General features: G+C 39.6%; 1 protein-coding gene across 12 annotated transcripts in view; it reads left to right on the top strand.

The window, feature by feature from the left end:
- Positions 1 to 26,246, top strand: part of LOC127938205 (receptor-type tyrosine-protein phosphatase kappa) — a 149,240-nt gene that overhangs the window by 46,467 nt on the left and 76,527 nt on the right. For all 12 annotated transcript variants that reach the window (XM_052534656.1, XM_052534646.1, XM_052534645.1 and 9 more), the window contains 4 exons: positions 6,447 to 6,718; positions 16,777 to 16,858; positions 19,601 to 19,716; positions 22,220 to 22,394. In XM_052534656.1, coding sequence (XP_052390616.1) covers positions 6,447 to 6,718; positions 16,777 to 16,858; positions 19,601 to 19,716; positions 22,220 to 22,394 — 645 coding nt within the window. The remainder of the gene's footprint in view (positions 1 to 6,446; positions 6,719 to 16,776; positions 16,859 to 19,600; positions 19,717 to 22,219; positions 22,395 to 26,246) is intronic.

Below are 26,246 nucleotides of genomic sequence, written 5' to 3'. Positions count from 1 at the left end.
GCTTCATTTCACCACGGATTACCATAAACACGCATAGAAACCAGCATTTCTCAATCCGGCCTCAAAACCAGGGTAGAAAATAGCCTATTACTTATTGATTTTGACATTTTGAATTTAAAACCATTTTAACATCATAAGCAGACCTCAGATAACAGCCAGTTAAAAAAAAGCCAGTTGATGTCCCCTTTATGTTCATGTTAAGCTGCTGAATCTTGTCTCACTTTACTGAAGACGGTAACATGTACATTAGTTGGTTTTATTCAAGTCAAAATATTATTCAGTATCACTGAATATAACTAAAGCAATTGATTTATACCAACAAAACAAGATTTATGCATTCAAAAAATATAGTGTAAGTATATGTGTTTTTGTGGTATGACCATTGCATGTGGGTACTTGGTATAAAGTTAGATATTTATAGACAGTCCTACGTAAGGAGGTAGTCACTTTTGAATTATATCAGATACAATTTATAGATATGATATATATCTGTAAGATATATCTGTAAGAAATGTGCTTTTGTAGGTCTTGAGTTGCTGTGAGCGTGTGAGGATTGCTGGGAAGGACAGTGACAGAGCTTTCCGCTCTACATCTCTTGGCCAGTGTCTGCCTGACAAAAGGGACTGTTCCCGGTAATGTGGGTCACTTCCACGAAGGAGAAGTTAAATGAGAGCGCTCTTCCAGAAGCCCAGCAGTTTGGACTGATGTGTGCTGCAGAGGCGGCGGGGGCAGGTTGAGATTCGGCTGTTAGCGCGGAAGAGTCGCGTTAGTGTTGTGGGACGTGTGACAGCCATCTTGTTGAGAGTGTTAGCACGGAGATAGTGTTTGGATAGCTGCTGACGCCTCTCATCTAGCCTTATTTAGATAATGACTACTATGCATTTCAGTTCTGTCGGTTTTATCCAATGGAATTCTTCACATTTGTAGCTGTTTCTGCCAAAAACGATAGTAAATTCACTGCGGTCATAATAAATCAGTGCAGATCTCCTTCTGTCAGTATAAGAAGCTTCCAGAATTGGTAGTTTTGTTTGCACATTTTATTGTAATAGCGGTAACCCTGGTTTTATGGTAAAATGGTCGTTAAGGCTGTGTTGAATGGCCCAAAATGGCTCTTTATGAATGCATTTCATTTGTGGGGTTTTACTGTGCAGTTTTTCCTCCGGTGAAGTCAGTGTTTTCTCTGAGCAGCAGATGAGCGGAGGGGATCTGAATGTGAATGTCCACACTTTACATCACTGCCAAAAACCCAGCAACCCGTTTCAGTTATTCACATTTCATGAGCAATCAAAGAGCGCTCGGATGGGATGTGTTTGACAGGTCAGCTTCCTCTCTGAATGTTCAGAGATTACAGATCAGCTTATATTTTCACAAAACTGCTCATTTAAGCTGTGCCTTTAGTCATTCAGTGACAGAGTCTTCCATTTAAGACCCCTGCAGATTATAGGACGTAAAATCACAGTTAAATGAATCGCATTTTCAATAATATATGAGGGTTCGTTAATGATCAGTCTCACCACTGATGTGTATTTAATATGTTGTTGTTTAGGGTTTGTCTCGGCTTGTTTGAACTGCATCTATACAGGCTTAGCCAATTACAGCACAGCTCATTTACATATTTAGAAATCTTAAAGGTTTTGTAGCAGAAAAACAAGTTTTTTTGTTCATATACGCTGAATATTGTGCAAGAACATTGTAAGTGGATTTCACAAAGTCGACTGCTCCACAAGTGTAGATTTGGCTCGGCGAGGTGTTTTCTGATTGCTCTGGGTGTGTCTGTGTGGTTTTGGCACGATTGAGGCTGCATTCTGCACAAGTGTGTAACAAGAACACTAATGTGCTGCACATTTCACATTGACTGAAGATTTGTCTTTGTGCTCACACTGAACTCCTACACTCTCTGGAACGAGAAACGGAGGTCTGTTTTACATCAAATCATCAATAACTGATGTCATGACTGGTGGTTTCCTTCTCCGTTACTCACTTTCTCGTTTCTCAATCTCTTTCTCTCTTTCTTCTCTAAATAGTCTCAACCTCTTGATTTAAAAGAGCTGAATTATGCGCTGTGAAAGGTGGTGACCTGCAATTGCTATCTCTAACTGATTTACATTAGTTGTATTCATTCAGTGTAGCTCTTTTTGATGATTTTCCCCAGAAGGCTTGTGATAATGTTTTGTGCTGTAAAACAGTGACGGTTTAAAGAACGGGACATCTTCACCTGTGGAATGAGCAGCAGATCAAACTGGAACGGCTCTGTTTTGTTGTTATTTTGCTGTGCTTTATTGAACTGTGCTTTGTATTATAAATGTTTGTTTTTTTTGCAGCGTCTATCTTTTTTAAAAACTGCCACATTTCCCACTGTGTGTGAGGCAGCTCTGGAAATTGCTGTCTTTTCAAGCTCACAATCTGAGCCGTTCTTCAAAGACCCCATGCAATTGCAGTTTTGTGGCTTTTAGTCCATGTTTATTAGCGTTGCAGTCATCTGTGTGCTAGTGTACTTTTAGAAGATTGTACTGTAAGTGGATTTCTGTGATGACATCATCTTGCACGCAGATTTCTGTCCAATCAAACGCTCTCTGGAATGACAATACTACTCCTGCAGTACGACTGCCTGTAAAAACTGTTTCTCAGATAACTTGCAGCAATGAACCTTACAACCCTAACAAAAAGAACAGTTTTACCACTGGTGAACGGTTCTCTGGCAAAACACTGACAGATATCCGCCATTACTTGGCAACAATGGCCAATCCATGCGTCACAGCCGTTCACTGAAGACAAGTCTGAACATTCATGTCATTTCAGTGGTGTAATGAACAAACATTCAGTGAAGTCGAACACATTTCTCACTCACAAAACATTCCAAGTGCTTTTTTTGAACAATTTGGAAGAGAGCTCCACTGGTGTCTATTGTGATGAATGCAATCATATAATGCATTGTGAAAAACAGTATTAAAAAGCTGTAGTGTGTAATTTATTTGTGTGTCATTAGTGGTGTGGTGGTTTAGTTCTTTGTCCAGTGTTGGACAGCATACTAACATAAACCACACCTCTAAAACTTGTGCTCATGTGTTCTTGTGGCTTTGAGAGCCGGCCAAACTCACTCGTCTAATATGTCGAGCCTTCTGTCGTCTATCCTCTGTTGCTCTCATCGTTTTCTTCTTCGTTTCACACTGAAGCGATTAATGAGCACTTCACACAAACCTTCTCCAGCACGTTCATAAGGAAGCACTTACATAAATCAAAAATTGCTCATGAACCCATTTCATTATCTGCCAGTAACTCTTGGCTGAATGCTAGTGCCATCTGGATCCGCGGTTTGGTTCACGCGACCAACTTTTGACCTTTCGGTTTGCCTGGAGAGTTTGTGAGTAACGAGTGTTTACCCAACGGGCGTTTATAGAGGAAACGGTGGGACACACATACCTTCTGACATCCACGCCGCTGTTCTCACCTGCAGCCATTAACGTCTCGCTGTGAGCGGCACGCTTTCCCCGGGAGTGTTTCAATTACTCCGGCAGCATTCACAGTTCACTTGCCTGAGTTCATAGTTTAACTCCCTGTTTACACAGGCTGTATTTAGCTTTATTACATGCGTAATACTTGATTGCGGTTGGTCAATGGTGTCATTCTGTGCTCTAATATTTGCTGGTTAATTGGTTGTCTCAGTCAGGTGATTTCTCTGTAACTTTGCTAGTTTAATCTCTCTCTCTTTTTTTAAAAATCTTAAATATTCATATCCACTTGGAGCATATCCAAGTAATAAGCAGAATAATGTGCATTATTACAAAATAAAGCCCGGTAGGGTGATTGAAATGGACTACTAGTGTACTGCATACTACCACGAATAGCAGAAATAGTTTATAATTTCTTACAGCACACTGTTGACAATATACTTGGTATATTCCCTTTATAAAAAAGTAAACACACTATATAGCAAAAGTCACCCAAATCCATTTTAGAAAAATACTTACAAATTCAGTTCAGTAGCTACTGACACTTTGAGAATCATAAAATCATAACAAATACAAAATTAATCCCCATGGCTCCTGACTATATACTGAGGTCTTATGAAATGAAATGATCGGTTTGTGTAAGAAACTGAACATTATTTACAACATGTTACACCTCTCTTTATCTCCTTGCACTGGCTACCAGTTGCGGCTCACCTTAAGTTCAAGACATTGATTATTGCATATAGAACAGCCACAGATTCATCACCCATTTACTTCCACTCACTATTATGAATCTAGATCCCCTCTAGAAGTCTGAGATCCGCTAGTGAGCGACGCCTCGTGGTACCATCACAGAGAGGCACAAAATCACTTTCCAGAACATTCTCCTTTACCGTTCCTGGCTGGTGGAATGATCTTCCCACCCCGATCCGGAATGCTGAATCCATGAAAATTTTCAAGCGACAGCTGAAAACTCATCTCTTTCGAAAGCTCCTTGGCTTCATCGTAAAAAACAAAAACAAATAAAAAAACCTTTCTCTTTATTTATTCCTTCTTTTTCTAGCTTGTTCTTATTTGAACATGTCTAAATTACTAAGTTATTACAAGCACTTAATGTGTCTGTTTGCCTCTTTAGAATCACTTTATGTATCCCCCAATTATAAGTCGCTTTGGATAAAAGTGTCTACAAAATGACTAAATGTAACGTAAAATAGTCACTTACTTGGAAAAGTACATTTTCATTTTGGGGTGAATTATCCCTTTTACTGTTGGAATAGCCAGAGATTAAAGGGAAGTCATTTTGTAACTATACCTTGCATGTGTATATTTCTTTCTTTTTTTGTCACATGATCTTCAGAAATCATTCTAATATGATGATTTGCTGCTCAACAAATATTTTTCTGATTATGATCATCAATGTTAAAAATATTTTTTTATGGAAACCATCAAAAATTTGTATTTTTCAAAATTCACAGTTACTTAAAATATATCTTACTGACATATTGTAAAACGTCTTTCATTAAACTTGAGCAGAATGAATGGTTCTTAAATCCATTTCTACTTACAGTAAATTGTCCCATTGGATGCAATCGTTTATGTAAGTATGAATATTGAAGCATTTTCTTTCATAAAGGTTCTCACAGGTTTGTGATTATCAGTATTTTACAGTGGCCTTGAGTGCAGCAGAGTCAGGCTGTCATGTTTTATGTAAGATTATTTTTCCCCACCAACATGACCAATGGTTACACCAGAGGAAAAAAAAAGAGTCTGAATCTGGAATAACACGCAACTGATGAACTGCACACGACATGGCCAGGGGCGTTTGTTTAGCCAGTAAAGAGGATGGATTTCATGTAGACTTTATCTCTGATGGAAGATGAAGCTGGTCATCTCTCTTCCTGGCCGTGGGGAGACAGATGAACAGATGTACGCTCATTTGAACAAATGGTGGTGAAGTCTGTCCTCTCTCCTCCTGATGTCCATCCTCTGGGCGTTTGAGATTTGAAACGCTTTCCTCTCAGTGCAATCACATGCTTAAAGAACTGGAACCAGATCCTATATGGGCCTGTGCGTCTCGGCCGATAGCGTGGAACTATTTCTCTGGTGGAGTGATTAGAAAATCATTCAGTAATCAGCACACAGCCAACTGCCAAGTGTACGAGTGAGTCTTTGATTCTGAACTTCAGAAATATTGTGTCCTCATGCCTGAGTATATATTTTGGTGTTCCTGCTAGAATCCCACGTGATTTCTCAAACGATCTGTTTACTTCACTTGGTTTTTAGCAAATGGTTTTCACTCAACATTTTGCACATTGCTTGGTGGAGCTTTTTCACTCGGTTTACTGGTTCAAAATCTGGTTCAAGATTAGAGGGGAATCAGTGGGGAACTAGTCCAGATTTGTTGCACAAGCCCTTGATTCAGTTCGTTTGGGAATATTTTAGCCGTAATGTCAACAGACCTGTTGAGTTCAGAGAAAAATCTAATGCATGAAGTAAAAAAAAAAAAAACTCTTGGTTTTAAGATTAAAGGGATTCTGCACCCCAACATAAAAATGTGGTCCTTGTTATCCCCATGTTATTCCAAACCCTTAAAACACAATTTAACGGAAATTCAGAACACAAATTCTGTTCCAAAGACAAACAAAGCTTTTTCAGGTTTGGAATGACATGGGAGTAAGTGATTCATGACAAATTTCAATTTGCGGTAGAGTATTTCTTTAATTGAATTGTTGATCCAGGAATGCATTACAAAAGTGACAAAAAAAGAATATATTTTAATCAAATTGTTATTAGCTTAGTAACATGCTAACCTAAAGTCCATAGTACACGATGTAGAGCTCCAAATCACTCACTAATGAGGCTCCATTTTGTTAAGGATGCTGTCTATGTAGGGAGTAGATGGCCAGGTAGCTTGTTAGGGTTTGGAAAAGACCTCATAATCATTGAGTTGTTCTCATCTCACGTGTGTTTCCTCTCTCTGTTTTTGTTGCCCTCCAGGCTCGTACATGATGGTGGACACCTCACAGCACGATTACGGAGAAAAGGCTCGTCTGCAGCTGCCCGTGATGAAAGAAAACGACACTCACTGCATCGACTTCAACTATCTCCTGTACTGCCCTGACGGCTCCAGTCCCGGGACGCTCAATGTTCTGGTGAAGGTTAATAAAGGACCGCTGGCAAATCCCATCTGGAACGTCACTTCCTGCACAGGCAAAGGCTGGATGAAGGCGGAGCTCGCTGTCAGCACTTTTTGGCCCAATGAATATCAGGTATGCAAATTGTTCAGTCAATCAAGAGACCACACAGAGTTTGTTTTCTATAGAATAACGTGTAAGTAACGTGTAAGTCGTAGCAAGCTAATCGCACCAAAAGAGTTTGGCAAGGAATGACAACTACCATGAAGCACCACAAATATCGTGATGTTACACTCTCAAAATACTTAAATCATTGTGTGTATGTGTATATACACATACTAGGTACTAGGTCATGTTTGGTTCATGGCTTATAATGATACCCAGGCTCATTGAAAATATGTGCCTTTATCTACATTTTTGTAAAAAAAAAAAAAAAAAAAAAAAAAAAGAACATTAGTGGCAGTAAAACTCCAACAAACTTTCTTCCTTTTCACACAAAGCATGATTTACAGGGCCATTGTTTCCTTCAAGAAAGCTTATTTTTTTCACAGTATTATGTTATGACTTTAAACATGCTACGAGATTTGAAAACAGATACTTTTGAACATCAGTGTCACATACAGATTCATATGTGTGGGTTTTCTAACGCAGCAGGTTTGCTTGGTAGCTCATGCAATATGGCATCAAACCCACATATAAGTTAAAATAGCACGGTTGCATCAGCGAATGCCTTTTTATATAACTTTTGGATTCATTAAATCTATTTGGTTGGTTTTAGGTTTGGGGTAGCGAGAATGATACTTTCCAATACGATACCGCCGCAGTACATGCATGAAGCAACATAATAAAAACGTGCACGGTCACGTATTGAACGTGTTCTCACAATTCACTGGACATTTGACTTTGAAGCTGCAGTGAAACACGCAGTAATGTGCGCACTGTAATATCAGTGTTGCAGAAACGTCACCATGAGCATTGTACTTTCAATGAGACTTTTTAAAAATCCATTCGAGAAACACGAATGGAAAATATACTTTCAACGCCACTGAAAAAGTGTATGGTCACTAACACACTCTATAAACAAGATAGGGACGCAAAGATAATAAAGGCAGGGCTTTGTTCAGCAGAGCTGTGAAGTCAGTAGGTTTTTTTCTCTTGAGCTTTGTGTGGTGACACATTCCTGCCATCGAGTCCTCTGAACAAAAGAAAGAGGAAGAAAATCTCAGTGGATGTTTTGCTTGTCCGTGGTGTTGGTGACCAGTTGATTTATGGGGATGAGCTTTTCTTTTGTCGTTCTCATCTACTGAATGTGACTACTATGATCATCTGTTTTGTTTTAATCGGTGCTGGATGTGGGTGTGTATGTGTCAGTGTTTGCTGTGTGTGTATGATCCGACTGGTTGTTCTGCTTCAGTGTGTGTGTGTGTGTGTGTGTGTGTGTGAATACTGAAAGCCTTCATCTGTGTTCAGACTAATTGGGAGTCCTGACTGATCTCCGCTCGGTCTCGCTCTGCTGTCTGTCTTTCTGTGTGAGAGACTGAATTTTAAACCAGGTGCCGATACAGGTTTTCCGTGCTGGATGTTCATATGTTTAGGGTGCAGTAACTCAGCTCTAGTCTCTATAGGGCTTTATCAGCCCTAAATGTCAACACCCCTGCAGGGTTCGTGGAGTTAGACGCCTCTGCTGGCCGCCTGCACACACTACACGTCCCGCTCGGAGGATTCAGGCAGTGTGGGGAGACACTGTTGGGATTAATATTGCATGATATTTCCGAGACGAGCTAATGGATCAGAGGGGCTTGTTTCTTCATGTCTCGTTTCGATTTCTCACCGTATAGAGTTTCCACCTGCTGCCCCTCCAAACCCCCCGAGACGAGTCCCTTCTAATGAGTCCAGGCATGTTACGTCCCTTTATAATGCTCTCCCTCTCTCTCTCTCTCTCTCTCTCTCTCTCTCTCTCTCTCTCTCTCTCTCTCTCAGTCCATCTCTAAAGCCTGGTGTGTGTTTCTTGTCTTCTTTAATTAGCCACTGATGAGTCAAATCTGCTGCTAGAGTCCAGTTTATTTTAGCTTAAGTCCTGATTCACTTTGGTTTAGTTTTTTTCCATGGATATCTCCCGAGGGAGTCTTCACGCCATACTTCCCAGATCAGATCGGACTCGCTTAATGAGCTGGACACCTGCCCTTAGTTCCTTTTCATTATTTGATGTCAGATTGTCAGAAATCACGCCAGAGCGCCGAACTGAATCGTTTGAGGATCTGGGTTCATGAGCGCGAGCGTCATTGATGTTGTCAAAGAGAATGAATTAAGTGTTCCTTAGGTTATCCTTCAGTTCTCATGAATGATTGAATACCGTTAAACTTGAGAGGAGAAGTTGTTTTTCTGTTTATTTTTTATTTATTTGTTTTCTTCTTAGCCTAATAGCATTCATGTTCCTTTGTGGTTTCTCTGGCTTATGATGTGTTCTTCAGTAATCATCTTTGAAGACGCAAACGCAAATGTGTGCCAGCCAAAGCATCTAGCTCATTAATTAACTACTTGCTTGACAAAAATTGGTGATCTGAATATTAACTATGCGCATGTGCGACCTGCATGTACAAAAATTGATATGCACACTGTATGAGGTCTGTACGTTTTTTGGGGGAAAAAAAATCTTACGTTAAAAATTGGTAGAAAATATCAGTTAAGCAGAATTTTATTGTTAAGAATGTTTTGTCAGTCACCCGTCCAAACCAGCAGCTCAGCTAGCAGAATAAAACAAGTATATGTATTTAATAGTGAAACTAGGAGCTGTGGAGTTTGGTTCGCTGAACGATGTTGACTGATGGTCTTAATGAAGACCTGTGTAATTTACCTGCTTTCTGGTTTGTTTGAAACAATACATTACATCTCTTCTTACATTCATGATTCAAAATCATGCTTTTCATGGTTAAAATACTTTTAACTGTAAATGAATTGATTTATGTTAAATCTATTGCCTGTAATTCCACTGTTTGTGTCACTAATAATTCAATTTCCCCAACCTTCGGTAAATAATATTTTTAGCAGCACTACATGTAGTCATTGATTAAAGAAGGTCTCACACTTTCCCAGGGTTCACAGCTCCGTGTAAGTGAGGATTTCCCACCTTCTCCCAAAACAAGATCCCTCCGGGCAGAAGATCCCTCAGAAGGGATGGAAGGGGAGTGATTTAGAGGAAAGCCGTGTGTGTGTGTGTGTGTGTCTGGAGGTGTTTTGCTCACATTTAGTCAAGGTCAGCACACACACACAAACACACACTAACAGGTTTATCTAGTGTGTGGCAGAGCAGTGATTTATAGGTGCTTGGAAGCTCAGATTAGTGTGTGTGTGTGTGTGTGTTATGAGTTTAAAGGGAAGTGTATAATGTGTGTATGTCCTCTGGAAATGATCCAGAAGAATATCGTACAGTATCTGTATAGTCACTCTATAGTCAGTATACACAACAGCGTTTGTGATGCTGCTGTGTAGAGGAGACCTCCCAGCACGGATTCAAGTCAAACTCATTAGAATTTACACTAACAGTGATTCATTTATTTTCACTATATATAAGTGACAGACACATGTGTATTCATATCATTGTGGGGATTTCCACAACCTTAAGCTCAGCATACAGCCGTTTGTTTGGAGGTTTATATTTCATTCACAGCAGAACTCAACGTCACAGCCCTTCATGCAGTTTCTGATTGGATACACAGTATTCCTGCTCTGAGTTTTAACTATGCTGAAGAAAGAATCAAACGGGTGTTATTTATTTTTATTTATGTATTTGATATGATGTATTTTATTTTATTGTATTATTTAATTTTATGTAAAAATAAAATAAAATAGAAGAATCATCACACAGCGGTATTCCGACAACAGTCTGTGGTGGAACTGTAGTTGTAGTTGTAAGTGATCTCATCATCACACTTATTTTAAAATACTAAAAAAGAAAATACTTTCAGTCTAGCTTTATGTAGCTGTCAGAGATATTCTCAACAAAATCATACTCAAGTGTACTTGGCTTATGCAAACAGAAAAGTGTACAGTATTTGGCCTATACTTGTATTTAATCTTGTCATCAAGATACACTACACAGTGTTCAAAGTATACTTAGCTTGTTGTATTCTCTCTTTTGCCTATTCCACACTTTTTTCACACACATTTGTCCAGTAAATGTTTTATAATATAATATTATAATGTCAATGTTCAAGTAATCTTTGAGGTGGAGGATGTCACGCTGTCGGTCTCTGTTTCCCTGGGTGTCCACTAATGAGCTCACTTCTCCTTAGGCACTTCATCATAGGCACTTTAATTCCTCTAGTCTGGTCCTGTCTTCACAGTAATTGCACTCCAGTTAAATCGCACAGGTGCTGACAATCCTCTGTCATTAGTCTCCTTATGTATTGCTGTCCTTCTCTGTTGTCTGTATGGAGTCCTTACCCTGTGTGTATCGATGTTTCTTGTCTTCCGAGACTTCCCCTTACCTTCTCGTTTTTCCGAGTTCCCGTTTCATCCGGTTCCTTGTTTTGTTTTGTTGGTCTCCCAAGACTGTTTATTTTGTATTTCCCTTTTTTGTGCAATAAACCATACTTGCAATTGGATCCAACCTCTCCTTGTGTTTTCCTAAAACCCAGTCGTCACAGAGGAGCAATAATTTGATACATGGGTGGATCTGAACCTGATCTTTTTTGTACACATTGTTGTTAACCCACACAGAAACACATAAAGATGTGGCTGGGTTTATCAGCAGTTCCTCCACGGTGTGAGAATATTGTAACAGACTTGATTCACACTGTCTTCTATTATAAGCCATTAGCAGAATATATAACGTGAGCTCTTAACACAAAACATCAAGTTAAATAGCAAAATTCATTTTGAAATCCTCCACAGCAATCTTTAGAAACGTTCTTCTTTGGAAGTTGAAAGTCTTCTTGGTCTTCAAACGGGTCCCTATCATTTCCTCCGGTCCTGATGAGAGAGATGGGGGATCCATTGTCAAATATTGCTGTCGCTGGCTTCAGGGTGATCTCCGAAAGCTCAGAGAGCGAGAATTGACAGATTACTATCAAGACTGAGTAATTATTGCTAGAGAGAGATGACCTGTCCTCCAGATCTGCTGCTTGTGGAGCGTGGATATATTGCTCCTAATGGGCCGTTGTTACGCTGGAGTCTTGGCACGCGGAGGGGCGGAAATGGAGGACATCTATTCTGGAGGAAAAACATTTCGGCACGTGTCTCTCCAAATGATGAAGGACAAATCACACTTCGCTCTCTGACAGCACGCCTGGAATAAAAAATATTAAATGCACCCCACGCATCGCATTGCCATCAATAAGCCTCTTCCTTACTCTTATTGTTTACTGAGAGAGCAGTGGTAATGATCAGCACAGCCAATGCAAGTGTGTGTGTGTGTGTGTGTGTGTGTGTATGCGCGCATGCATGCTCTTGACAGGTGAAGAGATGAGAGCACCGAGCTCAATATCTGCTGCAATGATGCCAACTGGAAGAGGAAACTGTGAATGTGTTTGTGTGTTTTCTGGCACTGTAAATGAATTTTTTTTTTTTTTTTTGTCAGCTGTATATTGTAGTTAATGCTGTTGGTTAACCCAGACATCACTAGCACGAATGCTCATAGTGATGTGCTGAAATCTTTTCACTCTTAAGTTTGAGATCCGGAAATGAAGGATTCCTCAGATCATGTGTGCTGCTGCTCTACCTGGAAACATGGGGGAAAATACCCACAGATTTAAAACCAACAAGTTTTGTTTAACTCTAACTCTAATATTTGAATTAGCCAACTGAAAATCCAGTATTTATAATTAATGCAAACATAATGTATTTTAAGTAGCAATGAACTATTAACTAGCAGTAGCACAAAGATAACAATAGCACACACATTCACTCTCTCACACACACACACAATTGTAGCTTTTAAAATAAAGCAACACTGAGTCTGTGACGCTCTCATTGGTGTTCTTCACCAGGACCATCAGCAGTCAGTCTGTGTTCAAGACCACTGCTGGCTTCCCTGAAGAAAACAACAAAATGAGAGCCTCCTCCTCTCTCTCTCTATCTCTCATCATAATGTTTCTCCTGATGGGACCAAGAGTGTCGTATGTCTCTGTGAATGTGTGAGTGAGAGAGAGAGAGAGAGAGAGTGTGTGTGTGTGTGTTATGTGTGTGTGTGTGTGTGTGTGTGTGTGGTGAGTCATCAGCCTTAAGCGATATTGATTGTGGTACATGCAGGTCTTCAGATGTAATCAATGTTTCATAATTTAATGCTCTGAAGAGTCATTTATGTGTTCAATAGAAACATTATGTATGATTGCGGGAGTAATAGATGTTTAGACATGATGCAGTCCAAACACAAACCGTCTGCGAACATTCTGAGCTTCACCGCTGCTCAAAAATCTAAACACATCTGCAGTATTTATATAGAATGCAGCAAGTGCTTTGCTTAGACTTTTTTTAGCATGTGCGTGTGTGCGGGTGTGTGTGTGTGTGTTTTTACAATGAGGTTCTGATTGACAGCAAAGCTGCAGGCTTCCTCATCCAGACCGATCTGCCGTCATTTCAGCGACAGGGCAAACACACACACACACACAGACACACACATATACAGATGAATAGGTCTCACTCAAGATTACCTTCCAGAAAAGTTTTAGGGCCTCAATGATATCTTGAGTTTTCTAAGGAGGAAGTAAAAAGTGATGAAAATATATGTTGAGAATAAACTTTCCATATTACAAGACCTCAAATTAGAAATATATATATAAGTTTTAAAATGAATCTGAAACCAGAACAAATTATCTTAAAGTTGTAACATATACAGAATTTGAATTCAGATTTGTTTTTAGATTAAACTTGAAAACGAAATAAAAAAATTATAAATATTTTTTTTCTTTCTTTTGTTAAAAGCTATTAAATTATTAAGCAGTGTCTCTTGTAGTTTTTTCCACTTTTATTTTGTGTGGTGACCACAGGAAGGTGCTCTGGGCATATATTTTTCTTTCTTGGTTTAATTCCCTGACGTGATGCAAGTTGCAAAGTGAAAGTAAAAGTTTCAAGTTAGTTGCATTCTAAAAGGAAAGAGTTCCTTGTTTTTATTTAAAATCAACACTTCTTTTATGAAGTGCACAGCTTTCTCACATAACGCACTGAAGCAGCCGCTGCATAGAGTGACCTGGTAACATCACACGTAAGAAAGCAGCCTCCTAAGGTGTAGTTTAGGGAACACATGTAGAACAGGTATACCTTTATTTCTGTCATGACGACTCTCTGAGGGATCAGCATGGTAATGTACATGAGGATGTTAATGTATTTGGTATTGAAGAGGAATAGATCTGCTATGCTGCTGCTGCGGCAGAGCAAGTACCGAGGTTTGCAACAGCTAATACATCCACAACATGCTGCTGTGAGCATGTAAGAAATATTACATACATGGAATAACCCCATAGTATACATGAATCACCTCGTGGCAGATCTATACAGGTGGAGCTGGGGAAGGTGAGGGTTTCTGAAGCAAGCTGCACTGCTATGGTAAGCCCTAGTCATATATTTGAATGCTGAGTAGCGAGATCATTGGCTACTGAATCAACCCCAATAACGTGAAATTTACCCCCTGGAATGCAATTTTTATTTTTTTATCTTTTTACCAGAGAACCTCCCTCGGAACACAGGCAAGTTTTGGGATAGCTTTAAGTAGTAATTGGGAGGTTTTTGTTGTGAAAACCTGGCAACCCCGCTCCCTTCTCAGAAGAGTGTGGAGCTTCAAGATCTCTTGCTCGCGGGCATACCAGTGTTACAGTTTAAAAGTTGATAACCGTATTGCTGACCTCACACATTGCTTGCAAATGCAATTTTTAATTAACACATTCCTATTATGATCATTCTGGAAGCATGTGAATGCAGCATTAGTGAAAACAGGCAGAGACAATGATAGCTTTAGCAACATTAGCCTTACAAAGACTGGATGTTTGCGCATGGAGCACTGGTATCCATCCCTCTTTCAGAAGCAATCTTTGCACAACTCCAGCGCTGAACTGACCCTCGTTTGTGAAGCAGTCCGGTGTAAAATTTTAGCATAAATGTATACGATTTTTCCTTTTTTTTTTCCAGGACAGTTCTTTTGAAAATGAAATGTAACCACTGTGTCCTCAGCGGTCTATGGAGACTCAATCTGTTCATTGGTGCATCCCAACACACAACACTTTTATTGTGTCTTTGGCGTGACATTGTATCTCCAGCAGCGACAGCAGGAGAACAGTAATGATGGACCGCTGCTCCTCACTCAGGGCTGTGTATATGCTAATAGGGCAGAGAGCGTCACAAATGGGCGGGACTTTCACCGACTATGTTTTTTTTCATGGTCTAGAACTGCTTGTGTGGAGAGACTGTTTATGAATTTTTGGGATTATAAAACAATGAGTGGATTTTTACCATTTATAGGCTGGTTGTTTTCACACAACTGTTCAAACCCCTTATAAAAGTGTTTTATAATTGCTGGGGTGCAGGATGTCACGCCACTCCCAGAATATCTCTGTGTCTCTTTCTTTTCTCACTTAATTTTTCTCATCCTTTATTATTTTCTCCTATTCTCATTTCAGCAGTTTTCTTATTCTTGCCAAAGCCACTTCCTCAGCTGAGACACTACTGAGTTTTTGAACCATTTTCACTGCTCTCTCTCTCTCTCTCTCTCTCTCTCTCTCTCTCTCTCTCTCACCCTCTCTCTCATTCTCACTCTTTCTCTCTCTCTCTCTCTCTCTCTTGTTTCAGGATTATTTGATGAATAAAAAAGATTAAAAAGAAAAGCATTTATTCGAAATATAAATCTTTTCTAACAATCTAAGTCTTTACTTAGTTTTTTTATTTATTATTATTATCAATTTAACACCCCATTGCAGAAAAAAAAGAGAATTAAAAAATAATTTATAAAAAGAGAGAAGAGAGCTGCGGCTGTAGAACCACATTCAGCCAGAACACTTCTGAAGATTTACATCATAATCGGCTCATAAGCATTACTGACCAAGAGCGGGCCTGAGATTTGCTTTGGAAATGTCAGAGGCATTTTAAGAGGGATCAGTTTAAAGGGCTGCGATGCTCCGCTAAATGAACCGCACTATCAATATTCCCCGACACGAGCTGCAGATGGCCATGGCTCTAATTGAAATGGCTTCTGCTCAAGCCGGACCTGGCCTGATATGACCGGGTCACTTTCAGACCGCAGGCGGGATCCCTCAATCTTGACACCAGGGCACGACATTAAAGGTTCATTGGAAAGTGCTGTACAAAAGCCAGGCCTTGATGCAGAGGTATAATACAGAGCAAATTCAACTCTATTCTATCGTGCTTTGAGTTCAGTAATAGAAACCTGAGACTGACCTCATCGTTCACAGGATTTTCATTCACGCCTTTTCTGTCCTCGCGTGGGCATCAGCTTGAAACGCTTTTCCTCCCAGAAATGAGCGACTGTTTGTGGAAATCTGTTTTGTCTTTGGAGATTAACAAAATGAGATTTGGCACTCAGTTGTGTATAAACAGAGACGATAATAACCGCGGGCGAACGCGGCTGATCCAGAGCCTGGGACACAAAGACTGTTGTTTAGATCCAGCATCCCTGAACAGTGCAGTTCAACAGCAGCTTGAAGAGCCAGGAGCAGCTAACAGACGGCTAGTTTAATATCAGAGGTGTGCTGAAGTGCACTTTAGCATAACCTACTTGTTATGAAAATAATATACTTCATTGCATGTTGTTTGTAATTAAATGAAAATGTGAAAATGTCATTACAAATCAAATTGATTACATTTATTAAATTTAATTAGTAAGGTAAAGTAGGAGTTAAGTGCATCTATATCTGTGCTTTCATAATTCTGTTGTCTTTGAAATATGCTGGATGTCCTGACAGGCACTACGGAGCTAAACTGGTAAACTAATATAAGTTTTAATGTCATTTCTACTGAAACTTGTAAGTCATTTGTATTTTGTATCAAATAAACACATTGCAATTAATATAATGAAGCACACTTCTTTTTCACAAGGATTAGTAACAGAGGTGTAGTGTAATAATGTGATGTTCTTTAATAGAAATGAATGGCATTCATGCAGGAAGTCTTGATGGATTGGATTGAGTGGTGTGAATGAATGGCAGCTCAACTACAACACACATCATGCTTCCTGTTTCTCTGTGCAGGTCATCTTCGAGGCAGAGGTGACAAACGGCAGAAGAGGTTTCATTGCCATTGATGACATCCAGGTGCTCAGTTACCCATGCGGTGAGTCCCAGCGCGTGTGTGTGTGTGTGTGTGTGTGTGTGGAGGTTAGCAGTTAAGAGTCTAGACTGCTAAAAAGATTCAAACCTCCCAGACTATCATCATTGTGTCTTTGTGTATGAGACTCAGCAGGACTGTCCCTGTTATTTAATGCAGCTATAATTGAATAAAACTCACACTTGTACCTCTATTAGCTGACTTTGCAATCGTACATTCGTTACTTGCATGCTCCAGAGATGCTCACAGTCACGTCTAAAGTCACACGTGCACATAAAGCCCCCTCAAACACCTCACCAGCACCAAATTGAGTTATTTTTCCGAAGCTTATTACACTTAAGTGGCCAAACACACACACACAATGATTTCAAAATGCTCGTCCTGGGCAGTCAGTTTTGTCTTAAGTGAATATAAGCAGTTGTTGAGAAAGCAAACCGTTGTGTATCAGTACACTGAATCTATATTTGGGGTGGGTCCAATATTATAATATTAGTAGAGAAAAGAGAAGTTTGATCTTTACTGTTGAGCTGATGCTGACTAACACACTGGGAATGATACAGATACCGTTTCATGATGAGTCTTGCTATGTAATGATCTTTTGGTCAATTTCTAAAAGTGAAATATTGTCAGGGATCGAGCATGAGCGTCTTGTCTGCAGCGGTAAGTGTTTTTATGAGCACATCAGCAGTAAAGAGCAGCGCGATCAATAAACGATCAGAGAGGGCAGTGTTAGCACAAACAGTAAATAAGTGACACGTCTGAGCCGGTGTATAATGAGCTCTTATTACATGCCAAGCACTTGGGTCGAGCGACAGCACAATCAGCAGACGTGCACACGCTTTCAATTTAGCACTCCCGATGTCAGCAATGTTCATATCATTTGAAGTGATTCATATTTTGTCATCCAGCGAAGCATCTCTCCAGGTTAGTGGTGTGTGTGTGTGTGTCTGTTTCATCTGCTGGCTGGGATCGGAGCTGATCCCAGATAGTGTACAGGTATTCCCAATTAACAGCTAGTCTACAGAAGCACAGGGATTAATGCCCCTCGAAACATGGATTACATTCCCTCTGAACGCTCTAATAAAGCTTCTTATTAAGATGATGCAGGAAGAGAGGGAGATTGTATGAACGTCAGTTGTATTGTGGTGCTTCCTGCAGTAAAAGAGCATTTATTTTGAGGGCAGCCCATCAGAAACTCTAGTCATGTTTTCCTGTATGAAGTGAAACTGCTTCAGCAGGCAAACAGGCATACTCTAGTATTTTATAACCATTTCCACCCTTTCTATGATCCTTAGTAAATTTGGTCAACTTTAAGCAAGCACACTAGTATTCAGATACTTGCCGTCTGTCCCTGTGACCCTTCTTAGGACCAGCGTTGTGGAGAAAGCCTTCTAGCTGCTTTCCTGTAGCTCAAACAGTACAGCACTGCGCTAGCACAGCCAAAGTTAAAGATCTGATTGCAAGGGAAAAGAAGAACTGATTTAGGGCCAGATTTACTAAACAGGGCAAATTAGCACGAGAATGCAATCCCATAAAGAGGAGGAGAAAGTTCTGCTGCTGATCAACTGACCACGAGCAAATGAAACCACACAGATACAGATCATGTCCAGAATGACCAGTCTACCAAGAGCGGTGAGTTAAGACATGCTGTTCAATAATGGCACAGTCACCAGTAAACCTTAGTATGAGCCCTCCCTGAATTTTGCATCGGAAAGGGAAACTCCAACAAATGCATCTGCAGTATGGTCAGATGGTATTCACACCTTTTCATCACTAATGTTTCACTGCGTGTCTTTAGTAAATCCTGACAGTAGTTTGCTCTGGTGCCAGCTGTTAGTAAATCTGGTCCTAAATGTGTATCTTGAAAACAATGTAAGTCACTTTGGATAATGTAAATGGAAAATTTATGCATTTACATGAGTTCAAAGCTACAAATATGAACTGAAAGACCTTTTTTTTGGTTTCATGGAGTTTCTAAACAGGATTCTGTTGTGATTGGATGCTTTTTTTTAAATGTAAAATTAGCTTGTAGAGCTCAGACTGAAACCTAAATGCTGTCAGCTCTGTTATTTTCACTGGAGAGGATGTGTTGACACATAGTACCTTAGAAATACACAAGATCTGCATCTTCTTCTCTTCATCTCATTGTTCCTCTCTGTGTGTTTCGAACCACAGATCAAATGAACACTCAGTCTAATGACACTAAAGAGAGAGAGCCAGTGTAACACTGACAGGGAGCAACAGTTTTACTTCCAGAGCCAGCTGGAGGAAGATGTTGTGATCCATTCGGTTCATGGATTGCAACTCTTTATTGGAAAATTGTCTGGAATCAGATCATAAAAAGAAGTGATGGCCCTGAACTTGTTGGTGCTCACTGTCTCAGTCTGTTTCTTTTCTTTGACTTTATATGACTATAGATAATGTAAAAGTCACTCAGCCTTTAGTTTTCTATCTTACACATGATTTCAGCTGTTGATCAGGACACGATGGTGATGATTCAGGGCTCGTCCATTGCAGGCCTTAGTTTTACTGGTAACACTTTAGTTTAGAGACCAGTTCTCTCTATTAACTAGTGACTGTGAGCTGTAGCCAGCAGCTCACTGAACTCTGTGTACTATAACTGAATGGCATCTGTATTTAATCTTCCTGCATTAATGTGTCTGTTCTGGGAGTGTTCAGCTCTGGTTAACTCTTTATATAACCGTATTTGAGAGCTATAATGTCATGTGTTGCTGTCCTTTCCTTCAGATAAATCGCCTCACTTCCTGCGTTTGGGGGATGTAGAGGTGAATGCCGGACTGAACGCCACGTTCCAGTGCATCGCCACAGTCCGTGATGCTGTCAACAACAAACTCTGGCTGCAGGTGGGTCTCGCACACACACACACACACCTGTACGAAAACAACACGTGTCCAGCATCTGCCTCATTTCCCTTGACTGTTAAATATGACATTATTGCCTGTAAAATTCACACTTCAGTCCATTCCTCATCTTTCACATCTACACCAAAATCATCGTTTTTTGTGCTCCCTTTTAAAAGCAGGTTAGTCTGTTTGTTTTGCTATCATAACTACAATTATGAAAAAAGTACAAGAGTACAAAAAAGTAAAACTTTTAGTAAAAATTGTAGTACTTTTGACACACTTAAGGACTTCAGTACATTTTTATATGTAATTGCATAATTATTTTGTCTTTAAAATTGTTAAAGTGTTAGAGCTGTCAATCATTTATGATAAACCAAAGTATACTTTAATGTCATTTCTATTGAAACTTGTATGTCATGTATTTAAATATATTTATGACACATTTGTAATGATGCATTGCAATTTTGTACATTTATAATACACTTCGAATTAATTATATTTAATGTCATTTCTAATGTAATCTCTATTATCTATTAAAAGTAGCATCAGATAACACAGTCCAGGTTTTTACAAGTGCAGAAATAATACAATTTCTTTTCACAAGTGTCTGATTACGTATCGTTTCGCCCTGCTGCCTGTGTCCCGTCAAAACGAAAGCGGTGACTGGTTTTTAGCTTGAGATGTTTGTTTTCTTCTAAAAGAGAAGAAAAGTAATCTAGTTCTAGCAGTTTTTAAAGCTTTTCTATAGGATAGGTTACTTTCCTGCCAAGCAATACGAAATACCTCTATTTTTGTTTTCCCCCAGCTGCGCTCCATTTTTCAGGCTGCTCTCTTTAGGGTGCGAGTATGCTCATTATACCATGGTGACATACTGGTTTCCTTAACCTTCCTTAAGCATAAAGGAGCAACTTTATTTAAAGTACCAGAAAAGAGAGAGTCCATGTTTGTCGTTACATCATCATGTTGTTCTGAGGTTGTTCTTGGATACATCAGGAAGATAACTTAAAAAGCAGTCTTTTGTGGTACACTTTTGTGATCTGTTGAGGACCACTGAGTTTTTAACAGGAGCCGTGCTTGAGATCAGACCTAAGCTCTCAGCGAGACGAGCTTCACCCTAATTGGCTTTGAATGTCAAGTTTAGGATGTGCGGCAGCAAACAATTCTGCTGTTTTTAAGTTTGATACTCAAAGAATTGGATTTAATTTTGGAAACTATGTGTAAATCTGAAAACTATGGTCAACTGTGATGTATACTGTATTTTTTGGACTATAAGTCGCACCTAAGTATAAGTCGCATCAGTCCAAAAATACGTCATGATGAGTAAAAAAAAACATATAAGTCGCACTGGACTATGAGTCGCATTAATTTAGAACCAAGAACCAAGAGAAAACATTACTGTCTACAGCTGCGAGAGGGCGCTCTATGTCTTCAGTGTAGGCTACAGTAGAACTGAGCAGCACAGAGCGCCCTCTCGCGGGTGGAGACGGTAATGTTTTCTCTTGGTTCATTTCTCTTGGTTCATGTCAAATTAATTTTGATAAATAAGTCACACCTGACTTTAAGTCGCAGGACCAGCCAAACTATGAAAAAAAGTGTGACTTATAGTCCGGAAAATCCGGTATAACCACAATTACTAAAGAAGCAGCTGGAGAGACGCTAGCTTCATTAAAACTGAGCCTGTGACAGAGACTTACCCACTTTACTCATCCCGAAGGAACATCCTGCTCTCTTAATTATGTCAGTGTCAGTGGGTTTTGATTTCACGTCTGCATGTCGTGCTCACACTGAGGTGAAGCCCTGCTGCTGACCTTTGATTTTGATGAACTAATGAGAAGCCTTCACTTTCTGAGAAGACGAATGATCAGCGAAAGACTGAACGAGAGGAAGTGCCTGACAGGGTGGGAACGTGTGTAGCAGAAGTGACCTTTTCTGCTCTGATACACGAGGAGGTGAAAACATGAAGAAAGCAAGTGTGTGCTGGTGTGTGCGGTGCTTCTGACTAATAGTAGACGGCAGTGTTAAAGACTTCACTCACACAGATGGCCTGGGACACTGACCGCACATATAACACTGGAGCTTCACCGCTTCAGTTCTGCTCGTGTCACTGCGTGTGGCCTTACGGCTCGAAGACCCATCTCTGCTTCGGTGTTATTTAATAGATCCACGTACAGCTTCTAAGAAAACAATAAGTGTTGTTCAGCCATGGCTTACAATGGCTACAAATCCTGAGGAAACACCAGATCATTTCTGTTTATTTCGTTTTATTTTTGTACTGTCGATTGTTTCCTCATTTTATACCTGAACAACACTGATCTGTAAAGTAACTACCAAAAATATCTAGTCAGCAGACTTAATTTCCTTTGAAAATGACAAAACTGTTCAAGCACGAAACTTGGCTCATTGAGACCGTTGACACACTTTGGATGAATTATGAGATCTGAAGCAGTTTTAAAGAGGACAGTTGACTGGATTGATTTTTCATCTCTCGTGTTGTCGTATATAGCGGCGTAACGGAGAGGACATTCCAGTGGCAGAGAAGAAGAACATCAACCACAGGAAGTTTGCGGCCTCTTTCCGACTGAGAGAAGTGAGCAGCCAGGACCAGGATCTGTACCGCTGCGTCACCCAATCAGAGAGAGGATCCGGCGTCTCCAACTTTGCTGCTCTCATTGTCAGAGGTAAAGCCTTGTTTTGTTACTTATGCTATCAATTTCCTCTTCTGTATGTTAAAATGCATGATTCAGACTCTGAGCTCTGACAGGCTGAGCCATTAAATGCCAAATGTTATCCCAAGTTTGCAATGAGAATGGTTTGTAAATCAGTTGTCTACAGAAGAGAAGTGTCTCTGTGCTTTTCTGAGAAAATAAAAGCTCTTTGGTTTAAAACATTTTAAATAATGTTTTAAATAATTATAATTATTGCTATTATTACCTAAACTAAAATTATGATGAAATGATTTATAGTTGACTAGTATTATAGTGGTATTTTTTTACGTTGTATAATTTGCAACTAGATGTGTTTTCCCAATATGAGTGGTTTTTTGTTTTGTTTTTTTGACATGCAATTTCATGGCCAGTAAAAAATATTTATGTGTGGCAGGTTGTTAGTTTTAGGTCCTGCACAAACACCCATTACAAGTATATTGTTAACATATAAGTGCCAGTTATTCATTTAGAGGTTTCTGAATATTCATATGTGTTATGAAAGGCTAGAGAAGGTGTTTTTATTATCATGTATAATGAATAAAGGTGTTTGTACGGACTAGGTTAAAGCTCTGTGATCTTCTGCTCAAGTCACAGAGATGCAGCCATAACTACAGTGAGCATCTGCTTAGTTAAACGCTGATAAATAATACAAAGGTATTCATATTCAAATTACCATTGGGTGCATGATGCCATATTAATATGCACAACGTGTGTATGCAGACAAATCTGATTGGGTGTCCGTGAGAGCGCTGCAGTTTTGCGTGAGGTTTCTCGTACACAGATGTGACTCTGTGAGGAGTGCAATAGTTAGCGGCGGCCGCGGGGCAGAAGGGCCAGCTGAGGATCAGCCTCACTGACAGCTCAGATATCTCCGCCACACTTCCCAGCTGACATCCTGCTACAAGATACCAAAGATGCTAATTTCAGCGGAAATTTTTGGGCCATGGATGTGTGCATGTGCTAATGGGAGCTGGCACAGAGTTGCCTATTGTCGCGTGTGACCCCGGGCTAGTGCTTTATTAGCTCCCGCTCTCCCTAATGCGGGACGACAGCGGGCCCTCCCGGCTGTTTGGGGCCGCTTTGTAACAAATGAAAATTTCAGTGGCAAATTCTTATGCCAGAGAAATATTGATCTGTGTGTCCCCCAGCTGCAGGAAGAAAGATGGAAGAAGAAAAAAAGCAAAAGGTAAAAAAACACACCAGAACAGAGTTGTAGCCTCGTTTAGCCCAGGGTTTCAGTAACGACATCAGCACTCTCGCTTGTAGAGAATAAACCCAATTGACAAGACGTATGCTGTGAAACAGATTTGAACGCAGGCAGTGTTTTTATTGGACAGACCACCGCAAACTCGCTCTTCACGTAAAGCCTCCAGTTGGAAGTGAAAGGTTTTGGTTTTGTAGCCTGACATCACCACTGAGAAAACCAGCAATCTACCTTATAGTCCCCAACAACTAATAGACCAGGGTTTCTCAAACGGGGGCCTGTGAGTTGATGAAAAGATAATTGATTAAATGGAATGTAATATTTTACAACGAATCAGGCCGCACAATTAATCAAAATGAAACTGAAATAGAGTACTTGTCCAAAGTTCAGAAACAATACGATTTTAATTTAGTGAACTCTTTTCATGCTCACCAATAGGGCTGTCACTTTTGTGAAAAAATATTTTTCGATTTCTGAGACATAAGTGTTCATTGAGTCGATTGTAAAATCGATTTTCCATGTCTAAAAAAAAAAAAAGACGTTTCCTTTTTTAACGCCAAATAACAGACGAACGTAAAGAGAGCGCTGGAAATGCACAGGTCAGCATTATTTCTTATTTATTGGCATGAAGTTTCGTGCAGAAACCGACACTTAGGCTAGGTCGCACTAGACAGGCATAATGAAATGCACAAAAAGCCTAGGGCCATTACAAATTTATTGCACAGGAAAACAAGTCGATCAACATTTTTGGGGTCCGGAGGAGAGCGTTTTTTACATTGACTTAACATTGAAATCATTTGCGCCAGACGCTCTATTGGCGTTTGGTGTGAACGCAACATAATAGGATGCTTTTGACCTCACTGGGTCGTCAAATTGCTGGTATTTTCTGTCCAGCTTTCGCAACGCATACTGCACTGTCAGAATTCTTTATTTTCTTTTTCTGCTTGTTTGTGAGTTTTGTTACATCTATTTTTTTATTGTTTAATTCTTTTAAAATTATTACTGTACATATTTGGTTAAAATCGATTCCCTATTTTCATTTTCGAAACTTTTTTTGGTTGGTCCGATCGATTGTGCAATCGATTTTCGAACTAAAAGTGACAGCCCTAGTGACAGCCCTACTCACCAAGGCTGCATTTATTTGGTCAAAAATACAGTAAAATGGCTAATATTTTGAAATATTATTACAGTTTAATGTATCTGTTGAAAGTGTAATTTATTTCTGTGGTGTTCAGCTGTATTTTCAGCATCATTCGTCCAGTCTTCAGTGTCACATGATCTTCAGAAATCATGAAAATATGATGATTTACTGAATCCCTGATGATTTACTGAATACAATTGCATGTTTCAGAGTGAAGAGTTGCACTGTGTTCATTTACACGCGTTCATCTAATAAAAGTGTGTACATTCATACATTTGCCTAATTTCCAGCATTTTTGCGGGCAGAAGCTTACAGCATTTCACATTTCATTCTTGCCAGAATAGAAGTTTTTGAAAGAAGGATTTGAAATGTGTTAAGCTTGAGGTTTTGAATGTTTGAAAGTGAATCATTTAAGACATTTTTATTGTAACATGTTCACTCTTTACAAGAACCAAAACTGTGAGTATGAACACCCTTAAAACTATTTCCATTAGCAACACAAGATAGTTTTATATGAAATAAAATGTCATATTGCAGTTCAAAACACTATGTATATAAACATGACAAAATATTCACAACAAAAGAATTTGACCAAGTTGTGCAGCGCATCACAATAATCTAACATAAAAAACATAAATTATATTAAAAAAAACTTTATATTTAATATTTTATCTGTTTACTTGAATGTCATGTGACCCTTAACCAACATCAGAGAAACACAAACATGTAAATATGGCATTAAATTATTGAAATATTAACTTCAAATCTCAGTGTGGCTTCAAGTGAATATTTTACTTCTGGCAAGGAGTTGGGCTGACAAACACGTTGGTGAATCCCTGTAGACAACTGATTTGAAGAACATCAAAAACATCATCATCCAAGAGCCATGTAGCCAAATCAAGAAACCTGTACAGCCGGAAGTTGAGGAATCACACCCCAGCAGACGCTTTCTCTCCAAGGCAGGAGCGAGACAGTAGAGCGATATGGAGACGATGATTGTTTGCTGCTAGTGGTTTTGTAATGACCAGATAACAGGCTGTCACCCTCCCCATCATGTTCACCACGGCTGATTGAGACTCCAGCACTGCCTCCACGCCACCAGCTCAAAGAGCGATCGTTAAAGTTTGATGAAGCGTGAGGATACTTCCTGATGATGAGCGCTCACAACAAACACAAACACAAACACACCAAAAGAGCCCAGATGTCAACAACTCTGAAATCTGAGAGTACAGAACACTGATGGCACTCGCATCGGCTTCCTGATGTTGATACGCATCAATGATTCATTCAGTTTCACCGAATACATCCATCAGATGCTCACGTCAGCTGCATTCTGGGGCTAAAGTCAACCTTTAGCCAAACCTGCCAAAGGTGGCTATTCATTAATCCTCAAATGCTATGTTTTGCTGTTCAGTATAAGTCAGTCAGATTTTATTTATTTATTGATTGATTGATTGACACTTTCAATCTGTTTACCAAG

This window comes from Carassius gibelio, chromosome A20 (genome assembly GCF_023724105.1).
Source record: "Carassius gibelio isolate Cgi1373 ecotype wild population from Czech Republic chromosome A20, carGib1.2-hapl.c, whole genome shotgun sequence".
Lineage (NCBI taxonomy): Eukaryota > Metazoa > Chordata > Actinopteri > Cypriniformes > Cyprinidae > Carassius > Carassius gibelio.
The sequence above is the reverse complement of the archived record's forward strand: the minus strand, read 5'-3'. Positions and strand labels throughout refer to the sequence as shown.